General features: G+C 34.4%; 3 protein-coding genes and 2 long non-coding RNA genes across 12 annotated transcripts; 2 read left to right on the forward strand and 3 right to left on the reverse strand.

The window, feature by feature from the left end:
- The first annotated feature begins 158 nt into the window (after positions 1 to 158).
- Positions 159 to 1,412, forward strand: Rpb5 (DNA-directed RNA polymerases I, II, and III subunit Rpb5). The gene is made up of 3 exons (XM_083078220.1): positions 159 to 239; positions 309 to 631; positions 1,001 to 1,412. Exons 2-3 carry the CDS (start codon positions 330 to 332, stop codon positions 1,329 to 1,331), a joined length of 633 nt encoding a protein of 210 aa, XP_082934346.1. The 5' UTR covers positions 159 to 239; positions 309 to 329; the 3' UTR covers positions 1,332 to 1,412.
- Positions 1,413 to 2,662: 1,250 nt separating this feature from the next.
- On the reverse strand, positions 2,663 to 8,169 carry Drk (growth factor receptor-bound protein 2 drk). Of its 2 annotated transcripts, none has more exons than XM_083078199.1 (6): positions 7,225 to 8,169; positions 4,874 to 4,971; positions 4,519 to 4,638; positions 4,085 to 4,250; positions 3,788 to 3,997; positions 2,663 to 3,494 (listed from the first exon to the last, which is right to left on the reverse strand). In XM_083078199.1, the coding sequence occupies exons 1-5, from the start codon at positions 7,300 to 7,302 to the stop codon at positions 3,788 to 3,790; spliced, it is 672 nt and encodes a 223-aa protein (XP_082934325.1). In that variant the 5' UTR covers positions 7,303 to 8,169; the 3' UTR covers positions 2,663 to 3,494. The 2 variants fall into 2 exon arrangements, with proteins under 2 accessions (XP_082934325.1, XP_082934332.1); XM_083078206.1 differs by having other exon boundaries at positions 3,788 to 3,961; positions 7,225 to 8,165.
- On the forward strand, positions 6,986 to 22,141 carry LOC145959403 (uncharacterized). Of its 6 annotated transcripts, none has more exons than XM_083078250.1 (10): positions 6,986 to 8,650; positions 9,490 to 9,608; positions 10,955 to 11,561; positions 12,354 to 12,634; positions 13,596 to 14,212; positions 16,876 to 17,132; positions 17,843 to 17,944; positions 19,766 to 19,850; positions 20,423 to 20,729; positions 21,700 to 22,137. In XM_083078250.1, exons 6-9 carry the CDS (start codon positions 16,953 to 16,955, stop codon positions 20,581 to 20,583), a joined length of 528 nt encoding a protein of 175 aa, XP_082934376.1. In that variant the 5' UTR covers positions 6,986 to 8,650; positions 9,490 to 9,608; positions 10,955 to 11,561; positions 12,354 to 12,634; positions 13,596 to 14,212; positions 16,876 to 16,952; the 3' UTR covers positions 20,584 to 20,729; positions 21,700 to 22,137. The 6 variants fall into 6 exon arrangements, 4 of the variants coding, with proteins under 4 accessions (XP_082934376.1, XP_082934365.1, XP_082934359.1 ...); XM_083078239.1 differs by having other exon boundaries at positions 6,986 to 8,626; XR_014435027.1 differs by lacking the exon at positions 6,986 to 8,650 and adding an exon at positions 8,858 to 9,145 and having other exon boundaries at positions 17,709 to 17,944; positions 21,700 to 22,141.
- LOC145959428 (uncharacterized) lies at positions 12,428 to 15,523 on the reverse strand. Its single transcript, XR_014435034.1, has 3 exons — positions 15,228 to 15,523; positions 13,800 to 14,245; positions 12,428 to 12,653 (listed from the first exon to the last, which is right to left on the reverse strand). It is a non-coding gene; the product is annotated as an uncharacterized LOC145959428 (long non-coding RNA).
- LOC145959420 (uncharacterized) lies at positions 19,501 to 21,790 on the reverse strand. 2 transcript variants are annotated; one of them, XR_014435031.1, is made up of 3 exons: positions 21,532 to 21,790; positions 20,763 to 20,922; positions 19,501 to 19,861 (listed from the first exon to the last, which is right to left on the reverse strand). It is a non-coding gene; the product is annotated as an uncharacterized LOC145959420 (long non-coding RNA). The 2 variants fall into 2 exon arrangements; XR_014435030.1 differs by having other exon boundaries at positions 19,502 to 19,861; positions 20,788 to 20,922; positions 21,532 to 21,787.
- Positions 22,142 to 22,744: the final 603 nt, after the last annotated feature.

Below are 22,744 nucleotides of genomic sequence, written 5' to 3' on the forward strand. Positions count from 1 at the left end.
TACCTACATTTACCAAAAAGTCAAATTAGGGTGCGTTCGGTTTTATGTACGAATCATTCGAGTAACCAATCGACACGAAAGAGACAAAGATTTCATTGCTCCGATTGGTCAATCAAATGAGTCACCTCTCGTATTTACGCATGCGTCTAAAAATTTCACTTGGGATTACCTATCGGTGTTTTTCTTTTATTCAAAGATCGAAGAACGAATGTTGGCGGAGTGATTACATTTATTTAAGCGTGGGTAGAAGAAGAAGAAAAGTGGAATTTATTGTTATAATTCTACATATTGATTTATTTCGTATCTAGAATCTCTATTTCTACATCGATATGGATGACGAGGATGAGACATATAAGTTGTGGCGCATCAGAAAAACGGTAATGCAATTGTGTCACGATAGAGGTTACCTCGTAACGCAGGATGAATTGGATCAGACATTGGAACAATTTAAAGATCAATTTGGCGATAAACCGAGCGAGAAGAGACCAGCTAGGAGCGATCTCATTGTTCTAGTAGCGCATAATGATGATCCTACCGATCAATTGTTCGTCTTCTTCCCAGACGAGCCAAAGATTGGCATCAAGACCATAAAAACCTATTGCCAACGCATGCAAGAGGAGAAGATTCACAGGTGGATTTATTATATATTTTTCAATATATTTTATATTATTATTATTATCTCTTTATTGTCATACATAATTATCATTTACATTATTTATTATTATCACAATATTCTCACAGTTTGTATATATTTGCCTCAGGAAAGAAAAATATTAATATCAATTGAAGCAATTTTTAAGAAATTATTAATTAATGATAATTAAATATTAATTAATTATTATTAATCATTGATAACTAATTTTAATTATTATTAATCATTGATAACTAATTGTAAATTATCTTTTCAATGTTATTATAAAATTATTTATATTTTATTTGCAATATTCTACTTGTATTTAATATGGAAGAAATCACAAAGTATTATTATTGATGATTATAGAGCGATTATTGTGGTCCAACAAGGTATGACACCTTCAGCTAAACAATCATTGATAGACATGGCACCAAAATACATACTGGAACAATTCCTGGAATCTGAGTTATTGATCAATATTACTGAACATGAACTGGTACCCGAGCATATTGTCCTAACTCCGGACGAGAAAGAGGAACTGCTAACAAGATATAAGCTAAAGGAGAATCAATTGATGCGAATACAAGCAGGCGATCCAGTAGCACGGTACTTTGGTCTCAAGCGTGGACAAGTTGTTAAGATCATCAGGCCATCAGAGACTGCAGGAAGATATATATCCTACAGGCTAGTTTGTTAAGGGAAGGAAGACGGAAAAATATATCAAAGATAAGTTGTAAAAAGTTTTCACAGATTAAAAAACACTCCAATTCGAAATTTACCATTTATTGTACCAGCATTTTATAGTGGCTTATCCTCTCTTATATGTTCTGTTATACCATCGCGCTAATAATAACTACAATCGTATTATATGATGTTATTGCTATGTATAAGAAACTGTGGCACCAAGTGTTAAACATACAATCAGCAGTGAATAATTATGAGTCTCATATTTGCGTATACGTCGCTATTTTCCTTCATCTTCTCAGTAAGTTTCATATTTTAATGCACTTGTGTCGCACGCGATTACATGCGTAAAATGCACAGTTTATCAGCTCACATTTATAGTCAATATTATATAGCTTAAGTTAATTAGCAATAGAAACAGCAATCGTACAAAAGAGAAAGCGAGTCGCGATGATTTGTTTATGATCGTCAGGCTTGGATAAACATTGTTTCGTTATTTTTTATTATTATTATACATTTGTTTGGTCCAAAAGTATTATGCTTTACAGTGTATTTTGAAGTAAGAGCATATATTAGCAGAGTTTCTTCTTGGAGCAATTTTAATTCGATTAATAAATAATCACATTAAATATAATTCATTAGGTGATTCATTTTACTAATGATAAATACATCTTTTCGAGTCTAATTGCATTTGGTCGTGAAATATATTTGAATTGTTATAATATACTGTTCTTTTTCTCTTATTTGTATTTTTTAATGGTCTTTTCCTCTCTTATTTTCTTCTTATTAATAATATTATCTAATTTGCACATAATTTGAGTTGAAAACTTAAGTAATTAAGTAATTCAGCAGCAGTCTATTAACGTTGTTAAATAGTCAATTGTTGTAAACTTAAATCTCAAAAGGATGTGATATTAGGTCACAAGATGTACTTGGATTCTATAAAACATTGAGACTTTTGAAATCTCCAAATTTAAATTTTACTACACAATTCTTTCTATATATATAGATCCGAGAATCTAAATTATATTCTAGTACCTTAATTTCTCTAATTATAGGAGACAAACATCGTTATTAAAACCAGCGGAATAAAGAGCGTGATTGCGAAATGCGAGTTTCCGTTTCTAGGATTTATCGCGGTCGGTTGATAAAGCTAAAAGCGTACGACAGCAGGAAGTCTCCCGAATGGCACACTCGCTAGCATGTAATAAACGAGCAGACTGGTCACTCGTTATACTAGTTACGAGATAAATGCTACCGGTATAGCTTGTTATCTCGCGACGCTGCTATTCGAAGGAGTATAATCGGTACCGTTTGGGCACAAGTAAACAAAGCACACGCGGCTATAATTAATATAATATATTGTTATCAATAAAATGTAACATAACACATTAATAGTCATAATAATAATAACCATAAAAGATAATAATAATTACACAATAATGCTAACTTTTGTGCTTTACGCCGTAAGTAAAACATAGAATCATCAAAAAGAAGGCTTACTTAAGAAAAAAAAAAAGAAAAAGAAACAAAAATGTACATATGCGATTATTCACGAACGCGATTCCGCCATAGGTGGAGATCGCGTTCTAAAAGAGACCCTTAGATCCTTGGAGATATACATATATATATAGATACTTAGATAACTCTTACATAAAGGATCATTACAGATTTTTTGTTAGAATTTTATAAATGCTTAAATCCTTAGATCCTTAGGCATCTTTTAGGCATCTTTAGATCCCTAGACATTCGTAAATCGCATTCTTATATCCTCTTGGATCCTCGGATATCATCAAACATCTTTCAATATTCAAGTCGATTAAATCCTTTAAATATTTAAGTCGATTCTAGATGTTATATCTTCATGCACGAACGTTTCGATGTAATCTATCGTTTCTCTCTTTTTTCTCTTTTCCTCCAAATAGACGCGTTAACTATTCTTCTGCGACAACCAGAGCATCTTGGTGTTGGAATATATGATCACTTTAAATCGTGTTTATACTCAGAAGACTTTCCGGCGAGACCACCAATATACTTTAGCGGCCCATTCGATAGGTGAGGTTTGTAAAATATTGTTTATCAAATCCGCAGCGATTCGGATCCTGTAAGTGATAGTGGTGGGATAAGATGGCCGTTGTTCCCAATAACGACCTCTGTGCACTCGGCCGTATAAAGCCTGAAAAATTACATTAATAATTAGAAAAGATATATATGAGAAGAGATATATCAAATGATAAGAAAAAAATGCAAAATTTTGAAACTATTTTTCTTTCTTGCATAATATTATCGTATTTGTTTTTAATGTTGCGAGTAATATTATCGTATTTGTTTTTAACGTCGCGAGTAATATTATTGTATTTGTTTTTAATGTCGCGAGTTCTCTTTTTGTCTTCAATTTACATCTCATATAAATTTCTAAGTAAAGAAATAATGCAGGCATTATAATAATAAGATGTATTGATGTCTCACCTAGGAGTGATATGGCGTAACATAGGTAGACGGAAACAGTCCTCGTCTATTTCCAATCTCTCCGTGCCACCAATGTTGATCTGTGCGGTCTGTAACAGTGATTACGTCTCCTCGTCGAAACTCGAGCTCACCCGGCTCCTGTGGCGCGAAATCATAGAGTGCTTGCACCAGACACTGAAAGCCATGACACAATCGTTTTACGCTGTGACACTAAAATAATTAAGATACTTTCCTTGAAACATTTACATATTTTCTATAAATTAAATGTTCTGAACAAAGAACAATATTTGTTTTTACCTCCTCTGGAATCATATCACGCAACTTAACGTCTTGCGAGCGAGAAACAGATGCCGTGCGATGGTATTCTACCAGTTCATTGAGGCTATTAAACTTGACAACCCATAGAAAGAACTTGCCTTGTGCATCTCTTAATACTTTAAAGTGCTGCACACCATCGGAACACCTGTAGGTATAACAACACTTATACTTATTTTCTTTAATATATTTAATAATAAAATATATATTTTTAATTATTATAGAATTAAATATTATACATAGACAATTTGCAATATCCTTTTATACATATATAGAACAAAATATATAATTTAAGATAAATATATTCTATATTTTATAATGTGAATTTCCTAATTGTATCAAAAACTTTTAATAATAACAATAAATTGTAGTTATATAGTCACATATTATTTATGTATTGTAATAAAAATACTCACTTTACAGATAGGGAGAAATCGCCAGGAGAGCTTTCACTGATTCTGATCAAAAAGGCACCTTCATGTTTGTTTGATAATAATCTTTCAGCATCTGCTCTGGTTATCCTTCCATAGTACCAACTATAAACAAAATATTAAAAATAATTTTATATATATAGAAAATAATTTTCGTATGTGAAAAAGATACATAAAATAGAATGTAGCATTGTAAATACATTTCAAATTCATTTAAAGAGAAAATTTGAAAAAAGCAAAATTGTACAACAATATTGTATTCTTTATTAGAGAATAATTTTTTTTTCTGCAATTCAAATGCATTTTAATAACATGCATATATAATACTCATAATACATACTCATGGCTTTTCATCTCGATATAATTACTTGGTATAAGCCCTTCTTTAGAATCCAGTTCAGCTCTATACCAATTCATATCATCTTCCATATTTAGAATCTGCAAAAGATACATTTTACACAAGAATTATACAGAGAATTATATAGAGAATATTAATATTATATATATGTATGTATATTGTGTTATATATAAATATTTTTAAATTAATATTTGGAAGCAAATATAGAAAATAAAAACTATATGTGTGCAGCTTTAAATACAAATACAAATAAAGAAAAAAATTAACTATGTTGTATAAGTAACATATTTGTGAAGAATTAATTCTCCAAAATATAATCTTATCTTATTTTAGTATTTAATTACTTTTTAATAGTTTTTTATACATTTCTATTTTATATATTATTACACATTCGAAACTACTTGAATAAACCTTATCAATGATACCAGACATTCCTATCCAATCTATAGTTTAAAGAAAGGATCGATATGAATTATTGCTTGTGATATAAAAATCACATTAGAGCACAGATATTGGACGTAAAAAGTTTTTTAGATCATAGTGCTGATATCGAAAAATTTCTAAAATTGCGCAAAATGAGTACGTATTCGAACTGCGAAAAAAATCGAAAAAAGTCATTGATTTTTCAAACACCGTCGTTAAAAAAAAATAAATCCTTCAAAGAGAAAACGTTCGAATGACAACGATTGTAATGTTGGTGTTTGTAAAGACTCGTCGTTAAAAATATTCATTCAAGTAAAACCATCAAGTAGAAGAGTAAGAAAAAAAATGATAATAAATCAAAATAAAACTGATGAAACAAAAGGTGATCTTTGCAATAAAAAATTTTGAAGTTTTTTGGAAGATTAATTATTTAAATTTAAACTAAAGACAACATTGAACGCAATTGGATTATAATAGAAGTTATTACAAATATGAAAGCTAGACATCATTGTCGATTATTCTTTATTGTGAAAGAAACGACAAAGTGCAAAGGATACAATACGCAAAGTTATACAATTTATAAATGAAATTTGTCAACAAGAGAAGAAACGTTAGAAAATAATACTATCATGGATTTTCGATGATTAAGAATTTAATCGACGCGAATTGGATCTATTAGACGATGATTTATTGACGACAATTACAATCGACATGGAGATATATAAATCTATTAAAGACGGAAGCGGATAGATGGAAAATTCAGCTGCTACATCGTATCGTGGCAAGAATAACGATAAATAATTTGGAATGCTCGGACAAATTACCAGAGAGAATAATCGCTGATAACAACATTCGTTGTGAAAGAAAAAAGCAAGATCGCTAATGAAAATAACAATTACTGACAATGATTCGATAATAATGTCATTATCGATTATAACACTCATCGATGATTTATTGACCAAACAATTTAACAACCAAAAAATTAAATAGCTTCTAATGAGAAAGAAAGAGAGAGAGAGAAATTCTATATAAATTAATGGTCTAAATATTTGAACACAATATATAATATTGTATTATTTAGAAAGTACTTGCAATATAGTAAATTTTTTAAGGTATAAAACAAATCTGCAATTTTAGAGTTTTTTATGGAAAAAAATTTATAGATTTTCTCTTTCATCGCTTAATTAGTATATATTTTATAATTTATATCATTTAATTATAATTTATATTATTATATTATACTTTTGTTGCAACTTTTACAAGTTTTTGCAGTCTTTCTCAATTCTGTCAAAGCTCCTTCTTCTAAAAAATCAGGTATAATTGTCATTTTATCTTATATCCATATGGAACAAAATTAAAAAAATAGCCAGTAACCGGATTTAAAAATATGTCAAGTCTATACTACATCTGATTGCTTGGATGCATATCTAACAAATTTTTTTCATGTTTTTTTTCCTCCCGAGTATACTTTGTATCTGTACTTGTTTTAAATGCAAATGATGCAAAAAAGTGCGACTGTAAAAAGGATAGATTCAGCGTAGCTTTACGACAAATGCTTTCAATATCGCTTGGAAACAATAACGAAAATTGTTATCGCTTCGAGCGGTGGTAAACATACATAAATATCTCGCGTGCAGGCGCAACAGCTTTCTAGCGCGACGAGAACCGATCGTACGTACGCGGCACAATAACAAAATTAGCTTCTCGCTTCGGGAAAAGATGCATGTACGAGGCGAGAAACGAACGAACGAAGCGAACGGACGGACGGACGAAAGGAGGCGAGTTTCGTGAAGGAGTCCCGTGACCGCCGCGATGCGACGCGACGCGGCGCACCTCGTCCACCGAGGGACCATCGATGACGGACGGTGGGTGTCATCGGTGTCATCGTTCGCCCGTAAAGCTGTACCAACCTTGAGGACCTGACTCCTGCGGAAGCTGAGCTCGTCCTCGGCGGTGGCCGTGAAATCGTGCTTCGCTATCGCCTCCATTCTTCGTCGGGACGACGGGAAACGGGAGACGACGAACCTCTGGTGCTGGAGGGGACGAGAGGGCGCTCGCTATATGATATTTCGCACTGTAGCGAGACGGAGTGCTACGTCCCGTCGAGGCGAGGGAGGGAAAACGGGGGGGCGAGGGGAGAATACAGGAAAGGAGAGAACGAGAGAGGGAGAGAAAAGGCGTTCCTCGTGTTGCACGCAACACGCGTATTTATCTCATGAATAGTACGCAAAGGGCGATATATGCATACGAGACTACTTGCCAGTTGCCAGAGCAAGTGACGATACGAAGGGAAATTGGAGGAAGCGAGAGATCGCGCGAAGCACAGGAAGAGAGGACTCGTGCGATATATACTTTACACGCGCTAAAGTCGCGTAAGAGAAAGAGAGAATAGTAGGAACGGGAGGAATGCGCTTTTGGGATTTTTTTTATCGAGAGATGCTTGCGATTCTTGCCGCGGCGACACCAACGTCACCGTCCTTTGTCCTGGCGCCGGGCGGGCGGAGTCAGTCGAAGGATAAGGATATTGTACTTTCCGTGTATGTATGTGTGTGTATACGTGTGCACACAGGAATCCCGGACACGTAAGCGACACCGATGATGCGCTCGCGTTTACACTTCACGCACAGCTGTCGATGTACATGTATATATTTACGCACGGATTAGCGGATCGGTAAATCCCGGATTAGAGCCTCGACATGGTTTAATTTTTTTTATCACCACGCGCTCATAATTCGATTCCTACGCACACTACGAAAAACTGTCAAAAGCGATGTCGTGCGTTCGTGCGCGCTATCGCGATACATCGGTCTTATCAAGACTCAAGACATTTATACTTGTTCCAATTCGGCAACTCTCGGCAAAACTCGACCGAACTCGGCGTCGCTCATCACCTGGGTTGCGTTCTAAGATGTACTTGTTGGATGAAGCAACGCTCGATCGACCAATCACAAATCTCTGCTCCTCGCGTTCCGATTGGTCGGACGCTACTCCGGCCGACGAGTAGATTTTCGAACTGCCGCGCACGCGCGGTGATCACGTGACGTCGCGCTTCGCGGACGGGTTTAACGAGGGTGCGTGGTATCGCGTACGCGACACAATATCCGTTTCCTAAATGATGGCGACTTTCGAAAGTTTTTTTACGCTTACGTCAGTCGTCTCGTGACGTCAGAAGCGGAAGATCGAACGCCGGAGGGATAAATTAATAGGAGGAAATAGAATATGGATAATTCTTGGAAAATGGCGTCAAACCAGACGAGTCTTAATGAAGAAATCAGTTTCAAGGAAACTTCACTTCATTACCTGCTACATCGTGTAAATATAAGAAAACGCGAATATGTAAGACGCAAAGTTAAAATAGATTTCTCTTTTTTTTTTTACTATTACTTACCAATTATTTTAACAACGTTACTAAAAAATCACATTTGTGTGGTTTTTGTATTTATATATATATAATGAGACTTTATAGAAAACAAAGTATACCAATTTTAATAGATACATATATAGAATCTTAGATTTGACTTCGTTATTTTATTTAAACAATCTATAATTTTCTCTTTTTTCTAAAAATCTAATATGATATTGTTATAATACACTAATTAATCATTACACATGTTGCGCTTTATATAAATTTTGAAAATTTGAATTTCGCGCTTGCACTTGTCTCCGTTATCGCTATGCTTTATATATCTAACCTCATCCTACAATCTGCGAAGCTTTGATTTACCCAATATACAGTCGTAAACGATAGCAGTGGTTTGAAATTTTCTTGATGCAAAAATACAGCGATCTAACAATCATAATGTATCTTGTATTGTCCTGATAAAAAAGATAGTAAGTGTTTACACAAATCACAAGATTGGTCGAATGTAATTGTAACCCAAAATTGTAGAAAACACATTTCTTTGCAGATTATTCATAAATTTGCTATAATCATATTTAATAAAAATTCACATGTATTACTTTTTTAAATTTAAATTCGTGGATTTATATAATTAAAAGTTGTATTTTTATCTTTAAACCATTGAATAATTGAAAATTAATGATATTTAATATTAATTTAATATTAATATTAAATATTTAATATTAATTTAATATTAATATTAAATATCATAAATAAATTTAATATTAATTAATTAATTTAAAGAAATGACAGTATTATATTTTATAATTTGTAGGTTCTCCGTGGAAAATGATCAAGAGCCACGCAATTGAGGGATCGGAAGGTGGCGTCATCTTATCGAGCAACAGTCGGCAAACCAGGACGAGGCAATCCGCGTGATGTGACAATAAACAGGTATGTGATTCTAATGCAATACGAAACGGGCGACATAGTACGAAAATAAACAGAACACCTCGTGTTTACGGAAGTCCGTAACAGGTGTTTTTCATCCCCTTCTCCTCCTTCTACACCACCTCCGCTTTGCCGCTGCCGCAACCTCCTCTGTCCTCCGAGCCGAGACGTGGGGAAGGGGACAGAAATGCAAGCAAAGCCCGTCCATTCGCTTACGTAGGCACTCGTCTTGCGTTGTTCGTGCAAACTCGTCAGCCGTTTCGGTCACGGATGTTTGAGTCCTTGGATACCGAGTATGTTCGCGAGAACCTCGGCATTCTTATTGAAAATCTCAACTTTTGAATTTTCGAGTATTCCATCTTACATTATTCGTGGAATCTTGAACTTATTGCTTCCTGAGGCTTCTTATGAATCTGAATATTCGAATAATAAATGATTTCCATCTCTTTTAATATTTGTAAAAAAGTTTAAATAATTCTAAATATTCATGAAACGTAATTTCTCCAAGTTTCCATTGCTTTATAAAATTTATAAACCATTAGATATACATAAAAATTTTTTTATTTTGCTTATAACATTTCAATCTTTTCTAAGACTATCCATTTGAAAGGATGAAGCGAGAATACGCTTGAAAGTATCGCTCTCGAGAACGATTCTCGGCAATGAAAATCGTCAGAATGACCAATGTTGAAAGATAACTTTCAATTTTACGTAAAAGAACTATTTAATGCATATACATAAAAAATAAGAAATATTTAATGCATTATACATGTAATGCATATACATAAGAACGACGAGTTTGAGTTTTTCTATAACGTCGCGTTATTTTTTATATTTAAAAGGACTTAAAATTGCATATTATAAAGCGGCAAGCTAGTGAATAATTTTTTTAATTATAAGATTTAATCATGGGATCGTGGAAAAAAAACTGATTTCCTTTTTAAATAGATGGCACGCTGTCAGGTGCGTGTGCTTTAAAAAGTTATTCTGTAATAAAAAGTCTATAAAAATATAGGGAGGAGAAACGTCTTCTGTGAGACTTTCCTAAGCACCTGCACAGGTAGAAGCCAGGTGCAGCTGCGATATAACTTTGCGTCGCGTTGCAAAAATTTAACGTGAGCTACTATAAATTAGACATATATAAATATTCAATTTGAAAAATAAAAACGAATCCTTTTCCACAATAATTTTAATTTAATTTCTTCGTAAAATACAGTTAACATTATAACATAATAATTAAATATTCATTTATTTAACGAATATTAAAATAATACTGTTGCATTAAAAAAAATTTTTCATATTATTTTACTGTATCTACGAGATTCTAACACGTTTTTCTGTCTTATCAGTACGTTGAAATCTCGAAAATCCAAACAAGCAGAAGTTTAACGCGATCGTAAAATTGGAAGAGTCGCTTATTCAAGGATGTTACGAGGCGCGAGGGAACGGAGTTGTGAATAATTCAGCGATCACGACGACGATTCGACGAATCGACGATGACGACGATTCGCAAACATATACCGGAGTCAAAGGACAAAGATTGCGCCGCGCGCGATCGTCCGGGGGATGCCTTATAGTGCGCGCTAATGAAGCAGCAAGTCTTTGTGCTGCTTTTATTCTCTTACGTCATCAAATCCAGCAGCAGCGACGACGACAACGGCGACGGCGGCACGACCTGGCCGCGTTCTCAGCGCGTAGGATGGCTTGCGCAAGGCGCAATCAGGGACCGACCTCTCGCGGACCGTCCTGGAAGCGCGCCAGCTAATGTGTTTTTCCTCTGACTTTAGGCATTTCGGGCTAACGCAAAATACATACCATTCTCCCATTTACTAGGAAACGTTCATCGTAATGTTGGGAATCTCAGATAAACGGATGAATTATAGCTAGCGTAAAACAAAGTCAACCAATGTTAGAAAGTCATTTTTTGATAGAGGCAAAATGTATATACATATAACAGTAAGTAGAATCAATCAGTCTTTTCGAAAAAATATAAAGAAGGTTATAAACATTTCTTTAGTACAAATAAATATTTTCCTCTCTTTCGCAAAGAAAAAAGAGAATAGTTATTGTGCATATTTTAGATCAATTTAATAGTTTTACATTTACACAAAAATGGTTATTAGGTAAGATTATTATCGCTATCTTCTTTGCAAGAAAACGTTAGTGGAAATATTGTTCTTTCGGAAAAATTATTTTATTCTTCTAACACTAATATCATATATTGACGATGCACAAAACTGGTATATATTCTATAATAAGTATTAGAATATTAAAAAATTTTTTAAATAAATTTTATTCCCATCTGATTTTCTATTTTATAGTAATTTTATTTTAATAATGTCAAATATTATATCGAAAATATTTCAAAAATATTGCAAAATATATTTATTGACAATATTTCCAACGTATTCCAAATATTTTACGTTTTAATGACATATATATATATATATATTTACATCTATATATACATATATATATATATATATATATATATATATATATATATATATATATATATATCTATTTGACGCATTAAAATTTTTTTGTAAAAGATAATTTTCGGCTAATATTAGCTTTTCAGTTTAAAACTCGTTTTACAAAATTTATATCTTGCGATAAAAAAATTCCGCTCTTTAAAATTAGTATTAGAAAAAGAGAATTATATAAATATGTCACTACTAGTTGAAGTTAAGGGAAACCTTGATAAAGTCGATCTTATATTAAAATAAAATAATATTAATTTTTTAGATCCTCCTATATAATTTATTGAATATTCAAATTACGATTGGAAGAAGGAGAAAAAAGAAAAAATGTGATAAATAGAGACGTGTGTATTGCTGTAAAACTTCGCGGTTATAACGCAGAAACCGCGTTGCGTGACTTGCGACACATCATGACGAGGCAAACTCCTCTCGGGTGTATCATACTCGCGCACGCACGTTGCATGAGAACGTGTTGCGTTCACATCATTTAAACCGCCTTCATCGGTCTTTTTATTCCTCTTTTGAGATACTCGAATGTCAAAACAGGTAATCAGCATCTCAGTTTCTAAAAATGCACGAAATTCTGTAAATTCAAAGTGGCAAAAAAAATAAATTTTAATAATAAAAATAGCAACTCGAAATAATTAGAAAAAATTCCTATTATTACAGTATCAGAAAAATGCAAGGAATTTTTTTTCAATGTCACGAATTTCAATATCTAATAGATAATTATAGAAAATGAGACTAAAATCTTCATGTAATAAATAATTATCTAATTATTATAAAATTGCTTTTGCTTACTTTTTCATAGCTTTCTGATATTTAATTGTTATATAATTTTCATAATTAAATTAATTTATATTAATTTTATTATACTATCTATTATCATATCGTTTTATTTCTATGATTTCTATGTCGTACGTTTAATTTTACGTTTAATTTTCCCACATTTTCAACTGTTATGAGTCGTAAAATTTAATAGAGAACATTTTTGACTGAAGCGGATTTCTTGAATTGTTCCAACCAAAAAGACCAATTAATGACATCATAATCCTCTCTCACATTAATATGTGAGAACAATCAAAACTGTCCGTATTTCAATTCACTTGCGCTTATTTTAGGAATTCTCTCAGCTTGTGAAAAAGTATGCAAAAGGTAGTTACACATCAAGTTATTGTTTGATAAATCTAACAAATTGATACAAAATCTAAATAGACGTTCCACTTTCCTGATTCAAAAATGATCTCTTATTGCTATTGAAGGAAGGGAAAAGGGAAAAAAACCCTTTCGGTCAAGAAAATATTAAGAATCTTTCTGTGTAAATTTAAATATTCAATGCGCGTATCAATTCTCTCTCTCAAATCATCTGCACTGAATTAAGTTATCAAGAGCTAAACTTGAACAAAAAATTGTCTCATCTGGAAATTCGCCATTTATTTTATCATATCATGTATTATCATATCATATTTATATGTGTAATCCCTATGTGTACTTTTCATCTTAACAGCTTGATCTTTCGTATCGTCTCAAAACAAGAGGAACGAGTGGGCGAGCAGTACTGACCCAGTTGATAGAACCGCGAACGATAGACCCGTGTTGCCGTCGCGGGGAGGAGGAAAAGGACGGAGGAACAACGAGGAGCAGGGGGAAGGAGGATAGGGGAGATGAAAGGGGAAGGGGGGGGATGATGCACGTAACGGCGGTGACTCACTCTCCGCGTGCGACGGCACGTCGATCTTTGCACCCTCCGTGCCTCCTCCGCCGTGCCATTCCCGACCCCTCTTCGCCCCGCAACCTTTCCCGGCGCATTTCCCGGCGGCGTGTAACGCGCCGCGCGTGCACACGTGACATTTCGAGTATATCTCGAATTAAACCGTAAACATCGTAGTACAACCTTCGCGGCCACGCGGCACCACACGCCGGTGTCAATGATCCTTGCCTGCCACTTATTGAATCGCGCACTCGCACGACGCGTGTGTCACTGTACACTCTGTTGTTGGATGTTTCTTCCGCTTCTACAGGGTGACCGAGAAGTCGCGCGCTGCGGAGATTTCGAATGCGAGTGGTTGGATTTTGAAGAGGATATGACTGTGCGCGGTCCTTCATTTTGCTCGACTCCATGACGTACGTATCTCGTTACTGAGATATATATTTGAACTGTAATAATGGTACGCTAATTACTACTAATTAAGAATACACACTCCAACATGAATTAACATATAAATTTCATTCCAATGCTTGATTTGTCGAATTTATCAGTTTTGTAGGAAAACAAAAGATTATATAAATCTTTAAAGAAATAAGAATAACTATTTTACATATATATACAAAGAATTTTTCTACAAAGAATCGTACAAACTTTACATTGATAAACTCTCATCCACCAACATTATGGCAAAAATACACGACCTTTTAAAAGACAGAGAAGTATAGGCTGTATAACTTGCAGAAGAGAAGCATAAAACACATGGTTTTTGCATGCAGAAGCAGGGAAGTATAGAACGCGTAGTTTTATATGATTGCAGCCTATACTGTGGCAGATTTTTCTTTTCTACATTATTCATGTCAAGGGATCCGTCAGAGATGGTCTATGTTCAAACTAACATGTTGCAAACTAACGACTGTACTTAGGCACACGTAGAAAGTAACATTTATGTAAAAAATATTTAACGAAATGAAAGTTTTCGTTTTCTAAAGAATCATTATTTTCTTCAAACACAAGTCAATTATATAATATATAATATATTATATAATATTAATTAATAACGTTAAATATTAAAATTTTTTTCAATCGAAAAGGTCAAATCTTGAGAAATTAAAGATTTGTAATGAAAATTGATTATATTTCTATTTAAAATTAACAGAGTCTCTCGTCGTGTATCTAAATCTTAATTATCCAAAACTCCAACATGGACATGAAACTCCAACATCTATAACTATTATTTTCCCCAATTTATTCTCAAATATTCGCGATACAGGCCAACAACTCACACCACCACCTGTTTGTTATATAACGTTACTTTAAATGTAGCTTTATAGGACACTGTGTATATTATATTGCATCGCGTTACATAATATCTATCCGTTTAACATTACGACGCAACACACACACACACTGCAGATATATATCTACATATACATGTATGCATGTGTATCTACGCTTTCGGCTCCCACGCATCATTCGTCGGCGGCGCGTCGTCGTCACACGTCACACGTCACTCGTCGATCATTTCATGTTCATCGTCGCCGCCCGTGAACTCTCCGCCGGCGGTTTCGTAGGTAAACCGAACGTGTCCGAGTGCGCACGTGCGTACGTCTGGCTGCGTGTCTCGCGTGTCCACGTTCGACGAACGAAGACGAGCGGTGGCGGAAGGGGCGAGAGGGATGAGAGTCACGTGTGCGGAGGATCTACTACAATTTACTCGCGGGATCCCAGAAGCGTCTGCCACCCTTGCCCTCGCCCCCGCCCCCGTCCCCCTGCGACCGTTCCGTTCCCCCCTCGCTGCTCATCCTCCTCCTTCTCCTCCTCCTGCTCTTCTCTTATTCTCCTTCTATTCTTGTTGTACTACGACGGGTTACTCCACTTTCATTCAGACGCTGGTCTAAAAATAAAGTCCTTGATTCACGATGCATGAATGACAATCTTATCGCGGGAGGCCTTAAATCGTGGAAAAGATTTACATCCGAATACTAGACAGCTGTCTGTTCGGCATTCGCGTGTATCTCGCGTGCTGTATAACACGTTTCTTATCTCCAGAATAAAAAACATGCTACAGATTATTTAATAATATTAGTAATAACATCGAAACGTAATATGAGATACTCTCCTTTTTATTGATCGGTTCTTTCTTAAAGTTACACTTTAAAATACTTCTCTCTCTCTTTTTAAATATTAAATATTAAATAATTAGATTCTATAAAATTCTATAAAATGTAATTATTAATTTAACGACACAGGAAAATTATTACATATATGAATTTGTATTTATAATTGATAATTATGATTTAGTGGCAATCATGTCTTGTTGAATTGCTGCATTAGAAGATGAGAGAGAATTATTGATTAGTATTCCTTGTAATAGCATAATATTATATCTTCTTCGTATGAAAAATAATAAATCATGTAAATTTGTCGATTCAAATTTCTGTTGAAACAAGATTTACTACATATTAATCTGTAAAATCACTGTAATTCAAAGCTTATTCAGAAAACTCTTTCAGAAAGCTACTTCAGAAAAACCAATGCATTTCATAGATAATAAAAAAGATAGTGATCTAAAAAACGAAAGTCTTGAAGTTATGATGATACTATACTGATAATGCAATATATTAAGTAAAAAAACAAAGCATTATATATTATATATTATCCATTAACTCGATTGGCTTTAATAAATAAGTGTTCTTGATTTCAATAAACTTATTACAATTTCTGCTTTTGATCACCATTTTCAATTTATTTTTTGTATTTATATGTTGAAAAAATTTTCATAGTAATTTATTCTTGAGTGTATAATTATAATAATAGAAAATAGGTATGAACACGCGCAATAATTATATAATATTAATAAACCAATATTAATAATATATATTGTACATAATATAATACTGTGATTATATATATATTTTTTTCTAATATTCTAAATTACATGAATAATTAATTACATATAATTAATTATATATAATATAAATATTTAATATAATTTAGAATATATTTTAATAATATAACACACACACGTATAAAGATATACAGATAATAAATTATATATATAAAATTTCAATTATTTCAGGGAATATTCAATCATCTTAGAACACGTTTTCGAGCATAAGAAAACGCGCTGCAGCTCGCGCACTGTATTCCTCGCTCATGGCGAGCTGTTTCGCAGCGACCAAGGCGAACTTCTTCGTTCTCCAACTCGTCATCGCTGCCGCCGCTCAATCGAGATATCCAGCGCTTATATCTTTCTACGTATTTTTCTCTATCCTAGAATTATTGCAAAACACGATATTTTGCGGTAATACTGATCGCTACGCGGCAAAGTTACACGTACGTATATATTGATTTCATGAATATATAATTAAAAAGATATTGATACTGTTCTCTTTATAATTTTATGAACGATATATTTATATATAACTTTTTTTTCCAAATATAATATAATATAATATCATATAAATATAATATAATTATATGTAAAAATTGAACGTATCATCAGTATTCAGTTATGCAACAGTATCGTTAGCTAAATTATTTTATTTATGATTATTCTTCAAAATAAAATTATTAATTATAACAACGAGCAAAACATGTGGCAAAACACCGCAAAGTCCAAAATTCCTAGATACAATTTTCATTCATCTTTTTTTTATTCTAGATTATAATAATAATCACTTTCTTTTCTCGCACATAAATGATAATTAATAATTTTATTTTGAAGAATAATCATAAATAAAATAATTTAGTTAACGATACTGTTACATAATGACTGAATACTGATGATATGTTCAATTTTTACATACAATTATTATATTACTTATTACAATTTTATTTCTTTATACAACAAATTTTATTTATAATACAATGCAATTATTTAATATTCTAATATAATAATATAATACACAGATTGCACGATATCGGAATTCTATTTGAAACTTTTAAGATAAACGGTTTGAAATGAGGTTCTACGAAGAGCAAGCGCGCATCGCAAATCTTTCATTATTCTGTATTCCAATAATCATTGAATCATCTCGAAATAGAAAATGCTCGGATCCTTAAATACCCTTAGAGAGGAGAAGAGAGGAAGAGAGAGAAGGCGCGAATACGTCTATAGATCGACGAGTTTTTCCACGCTTTTCATGGTAAATAAATAAATATCGATCGCCGCGTGGCTGACGATGTCGGAGACGAGCGAGCCAGCAAGCGAGCGAGGGAACGCTAGGTTGGAAGCTCAAACACATTCCGTGTGTGCGCGCGCGCGCGCGTGCTCGCTCCGTCTCTCTTCCACAGCTAAATATATATTTCTCTCTGAAGCGGCTCAAGGTCACAGCGCTCGGATTGGCTCGCGATAAAGCGCCTCGTTCCTCGCATGCTAGCTCGCTCGCTGCCTTCCTTCGACCGTGTCCGCACGTCAGAGCGGCGCGACATTGTCACGAGGTATATGGCGAATGGGAAAACGAGATAGCGCGAGAAAGAGAGAAATAGAGAGAGAGAAAGATAGAGAGAGAACCCACGTGTTTCCCTACGTAGCATCACGTTCGGCGCGATGTTGGCACACGAATCGTGTAGCAGTTACGCGATACCTCTTGAGCTGTGTGGATGTTGTCGATTCTTCTCATTGGGAGGCCACGGACGTCGCGAATGACGCGTTCTCGACGTTGATATGACGGGGAATAGGATTTTCCGTTTTTCGAATTGTCGCTATGACGCACGATATTCTTCCCTTTCCTCGAGATAATCCAACTAATCGTATTCGAATTTTGTAGCTTGCTTTTCTTTTTTTGTAAAATATAGTAAACGTTAAAGAATTGGCCAAGATCTTTTTCTTTTTTTTCATAGAATTCAGTTGATAATTTTTCAAAGGCCAGATATATGAATCTAAAAGTTCCTCGATTCTCTTTGGCATCTTCATTCGTTACTAATGTCGCGACATTGCCTCACAATGTCAAGCGGAAAAGAACTAATTAATTTTAATTATGCTATGCTATTGAATTTATTAATTAATATTTTCTTTAATTCGCGATTGCTCTCTCTCTCTCTCTCTCTCTCTATCTCTATCTCTATCACAAGAATGAAAATGATATAAAGTAAGCGCGAAATATAACAGAAATAGGAATAGATAGGTATATATAGGAAGCGACAAGTTTAATAGATGTATAAATAATCTTTCTGATATCACAGAAGATTAATAATAAAATATTTATACATGAAATTCTTTTTAATAGATATACATTTTTTATCTTGAAGACTATATATATTTATTTAATTTTTCTTTTTTGCTTCTCATTATTTCAAAGAACATATCTTGAATTTATTTATGTATTTAGCTTTAAATGTCATTTTAATTCTGAGTTTATTAGTTTATTTAAGAGATACACTATCTTGAATTTACTTATGAAGAGATACTATTTTGAATTTACTTATGTATTTAACGCCAAATATCATTTTAATTCCGAGTTTATTATTTAAGATATACATATTATATAAATGTGTAAACACACATTTAGATATAAATGTGGGAGATAATCATATTTGGTTTCAAATGCACTAGAAATTTTCTTTAATAAATTTTACGTTATTTGGAAGGCATAAACTACTTTTTGTTTCGCTTTTTTCGACTCTTGTTTGAAAAAGTATTTCCGCAAATTTTTATCCTGACAATATCGCAGATATTATGTCGATCATTATTATCACTTTTATTTTCATATGAAAAATTGTAAAGCAGGAAAAAATTTTTATTTACTTGTGAAAAGACATACAATTAAGTTTCTTGCGTGCATACACAATTTTCGATCTTCACTTTTCGAAAGTTAAGCCAAGTTTTGTTATTATATTTCCATATGTATTGTTAATCGGGAAATAATATATAACACGTTTTATTATAATTTCACTTATAGAGTATTTAATTTTTCGCTTGTTTTTTATTAGATTGCATTTTGATATTTTCCCATTGAATATTGCAGAGCAACTGCGATTGGAAATCAAATCCGGGAGACTTTCGCTTATCGGACGGCTGTTTCTCCACTAACAATAAGCCACACTGTGGAAGTAAGTTACACCTGGAAAGTTTAACAAGATTGACACTTTCAATCTGTATTTTCTCTAGACACTTTCAAGATACAGATACAGGTAGAAATAATATCCGACTGTTCAAAAAGTAAGACTCGATAGCAATGGTTTGTAATTGATACATACTTATCTATCAGATCAGTCTTTCATAAAAATCAATCACTCAACTATCAGTCTTTCATAAAAATCAATCACTCAACTATTCGTTGTATTCATTGAACGTAGAATATACCTAAGACATCGTACACACAAATGATTAAAAAAACCATTGTAATAGTATGTATCTCTTGATATCCGTTAATGTGTTCTATCAATTCAATGACTTTTTGTCGCTGCGACAAAAAAATAATGACTCGTATGTCCGGAATTTTACGGTAATAAGAGGGAAAATAGAGATTAACCGGATGTACGAATGATCTAGCTATCCGTTACATAACATTCGACGATTAATAATAATTTATTGTGTGTACGTAAATGTGTAATTTTCTTATTTGTTATATTTTATCATATATCTTTCTCTCTCTCTTTCTTAATATTTTATTTTATTATAGATATTTTTCCCCAACTTCACGTCATGCCATATTTTCCTCGCGAAGTCGCCGCTATACACGGTGATATCGCCTCGACGAAAATCTTCCCGCGCCGCGCGCGCCGTGTAAATCGAACGTTCGATAACGGATGGTGGCGAGAGAAGGAGGGAGCGTGCGAGTGAGCAAACGAACGAGCAAGGGACGATCTGGCAACAGCGCCGAGTCGCAGTGCCGGAATTGAATTTCAAGCGCCCGAGGGACAGAAGAGGGGGCGGACCGACTGGCGCGGCCCTTTCTCTTTTGTATAGGGGGCACGAGGCGCATAACGGTGAGTCGACAGCCATGTTGTTGAAGCTTATACCCGGCATGCCCGTTTGCTTGCCTGCCTGCCTGCCTGCCTGCCTGCCTGCCTGTTTGCCTGCCTGCTTGGCTATCTGTCTGGCCTACGTGCCTGCGCCTATATTCCACACAATCGTTTCTCTTCGCTCCGCTCCGTTCCACATCGCTTAATGGGGCTCCGTCTGCGTGGACAGAAAGGAAAAAGGCATAATCGCGTAGTTTTAAGGGCGATCGAACCTGTCAGATTTCAGTCTGGGCACGTTTTGAAATTTGGAAAGATACACTAAAGTTATCTCGAAAAGAGCAGAAAAAGAGCGGGGCGTCGAAGCGCAGGGAGACGTTCCTGGGAAAACCAAACTTCCCTTCACCTTTATCGCCCTTTTTCCTGTTGTAACTTTACCCGTATTACTCGGAGCAGGCCCATAGAGGGGCCTAACGAACGCACGGTAAACCGAGGCCCGAATATATATTTTTGAAGAAGGTAGAAAAATATTTTCTTGTTTTTTAGATGATTCATAAAATTTTGCTTTAAAATTTTAATAAATTCTCAAGAATATCTTTTATATAAACTCCTTTTCATTCTTTTGACAAATATTTCTAGCAATTTTTGTCACTTCTAATTATAATGTGATTTTCGTGTAAGATAAAGCTTACATATTATTTTTTATCACTTTTCTAATTCTCTGGGCTACTTAAAATGTATGAAAATTTTTTAATTTAGTATCTAAAATTATTTTGTAATAAATTTCGCATTTTTCTACTAAGAATTGCATTTTCTTTGCATCTTTAACCTTTTGACTGTGTGTGACGTATTTGCAGCTTTGACCTTTTGTAAGAAATTACAATTTCTCTAAAAAAAACCAACAATTATTTCCAAAACTGATTCTCTGCATTTTTTGCATTCACACCACGTGACTTTGAAACTTAAAGCACAACACGGTGTACTTTTGTTTTAATAGATTGCTGTCCGGCACGCTCTACTGGATGTCCTAAAAGAACATGACCCATTAGCCGCGCTACGTCTTTATCTTACAAAGCTGACATGCTGGTGAAACTTGGCAAATGCGCACACCGGCGTATCATCTGAACGCAGCTGCGTAAGATTCACCCTCTGAGAATCGGTTCGAAGCGACTGCCAGAAACAGTCGAGCGTTTCGTCGCGGGACATCCGTTACAAAGTATGCGCTTCTGGAGAAGATTTGTATATAACGACGTAGCTCCAACATTTATCGCTGCATCATTTACCAGTTATACAAGCTTTTCTTAAATTCCCCCAACTATTTTCATTCTAATTATTATTATCTATTATTATCTATTATCTATTATAGTTATACGTAAAAAAAGATAAGGAGAGAAAAATAAAAATTGCAGCAATAAAAAAAGAAAATACTATAAAGGTTGTGTGTGTACGAATATATTCTATATATTTATATACTCGAAAACTTTACACGTACATATACATAATCTTTAAAAATAAACTCCCCAACGTCTTTTCCCTCTCCGTTTACCACGAATAACCGCTTGGCTCGTTTACAATCTTACATCTTATAATATATCGTGTATTCGAACTTTATCGAGTTAATTATGCAATATTGTCGCAAATGAGTGAATTAAAATGAATAAAATTCGTGTGTATCGTCGGAGGGAAAGAGGGGCGTAAGGTCAATATCGTCAGAAAATTCCATGCGCTTTTTCATAAGCACAACAGCGGAACAACTCGGAGTTATTTTATCCATCCCTGGGCGCCGCGTCTCCACCGACGATCCACCAGCGAGGCGCCGAGGAGGGGGACGCAATGCGCAGCTGACGGTAGACGTGATGTCCGGACGCGCGCGGACGGCAAGGGGAGAATGCTCGTCCGCTCGCGCTCTCTCGCTCGCTCGCTCGTCGGGTGCGGGTCACCGGGAGTCGGGGGACTGGCGGGGTGCCAGCTGCGGCGAGCGAAGGCGCTGCCCTCGCACGGCCGGCTACCGTACCACGATTACGCATACACATTCGCGGCCG

This window comes from Camponotus vicinus, unplaced genomic scaffold (assembly GCF_025532165.1).
Source record: "Camponotus vicinus isolate PSW18456_S1 unplaced genomic scaffold, iyCamVici1.0 SCAF_1, whole genome shotgun sequence".
NCBI classification, from domain to species: Eukaryota; Metazoa; Arthropoda; class Insecta; order Hymenoptera; family Formicidae; genus Camponotus; species Camponotus vicinus.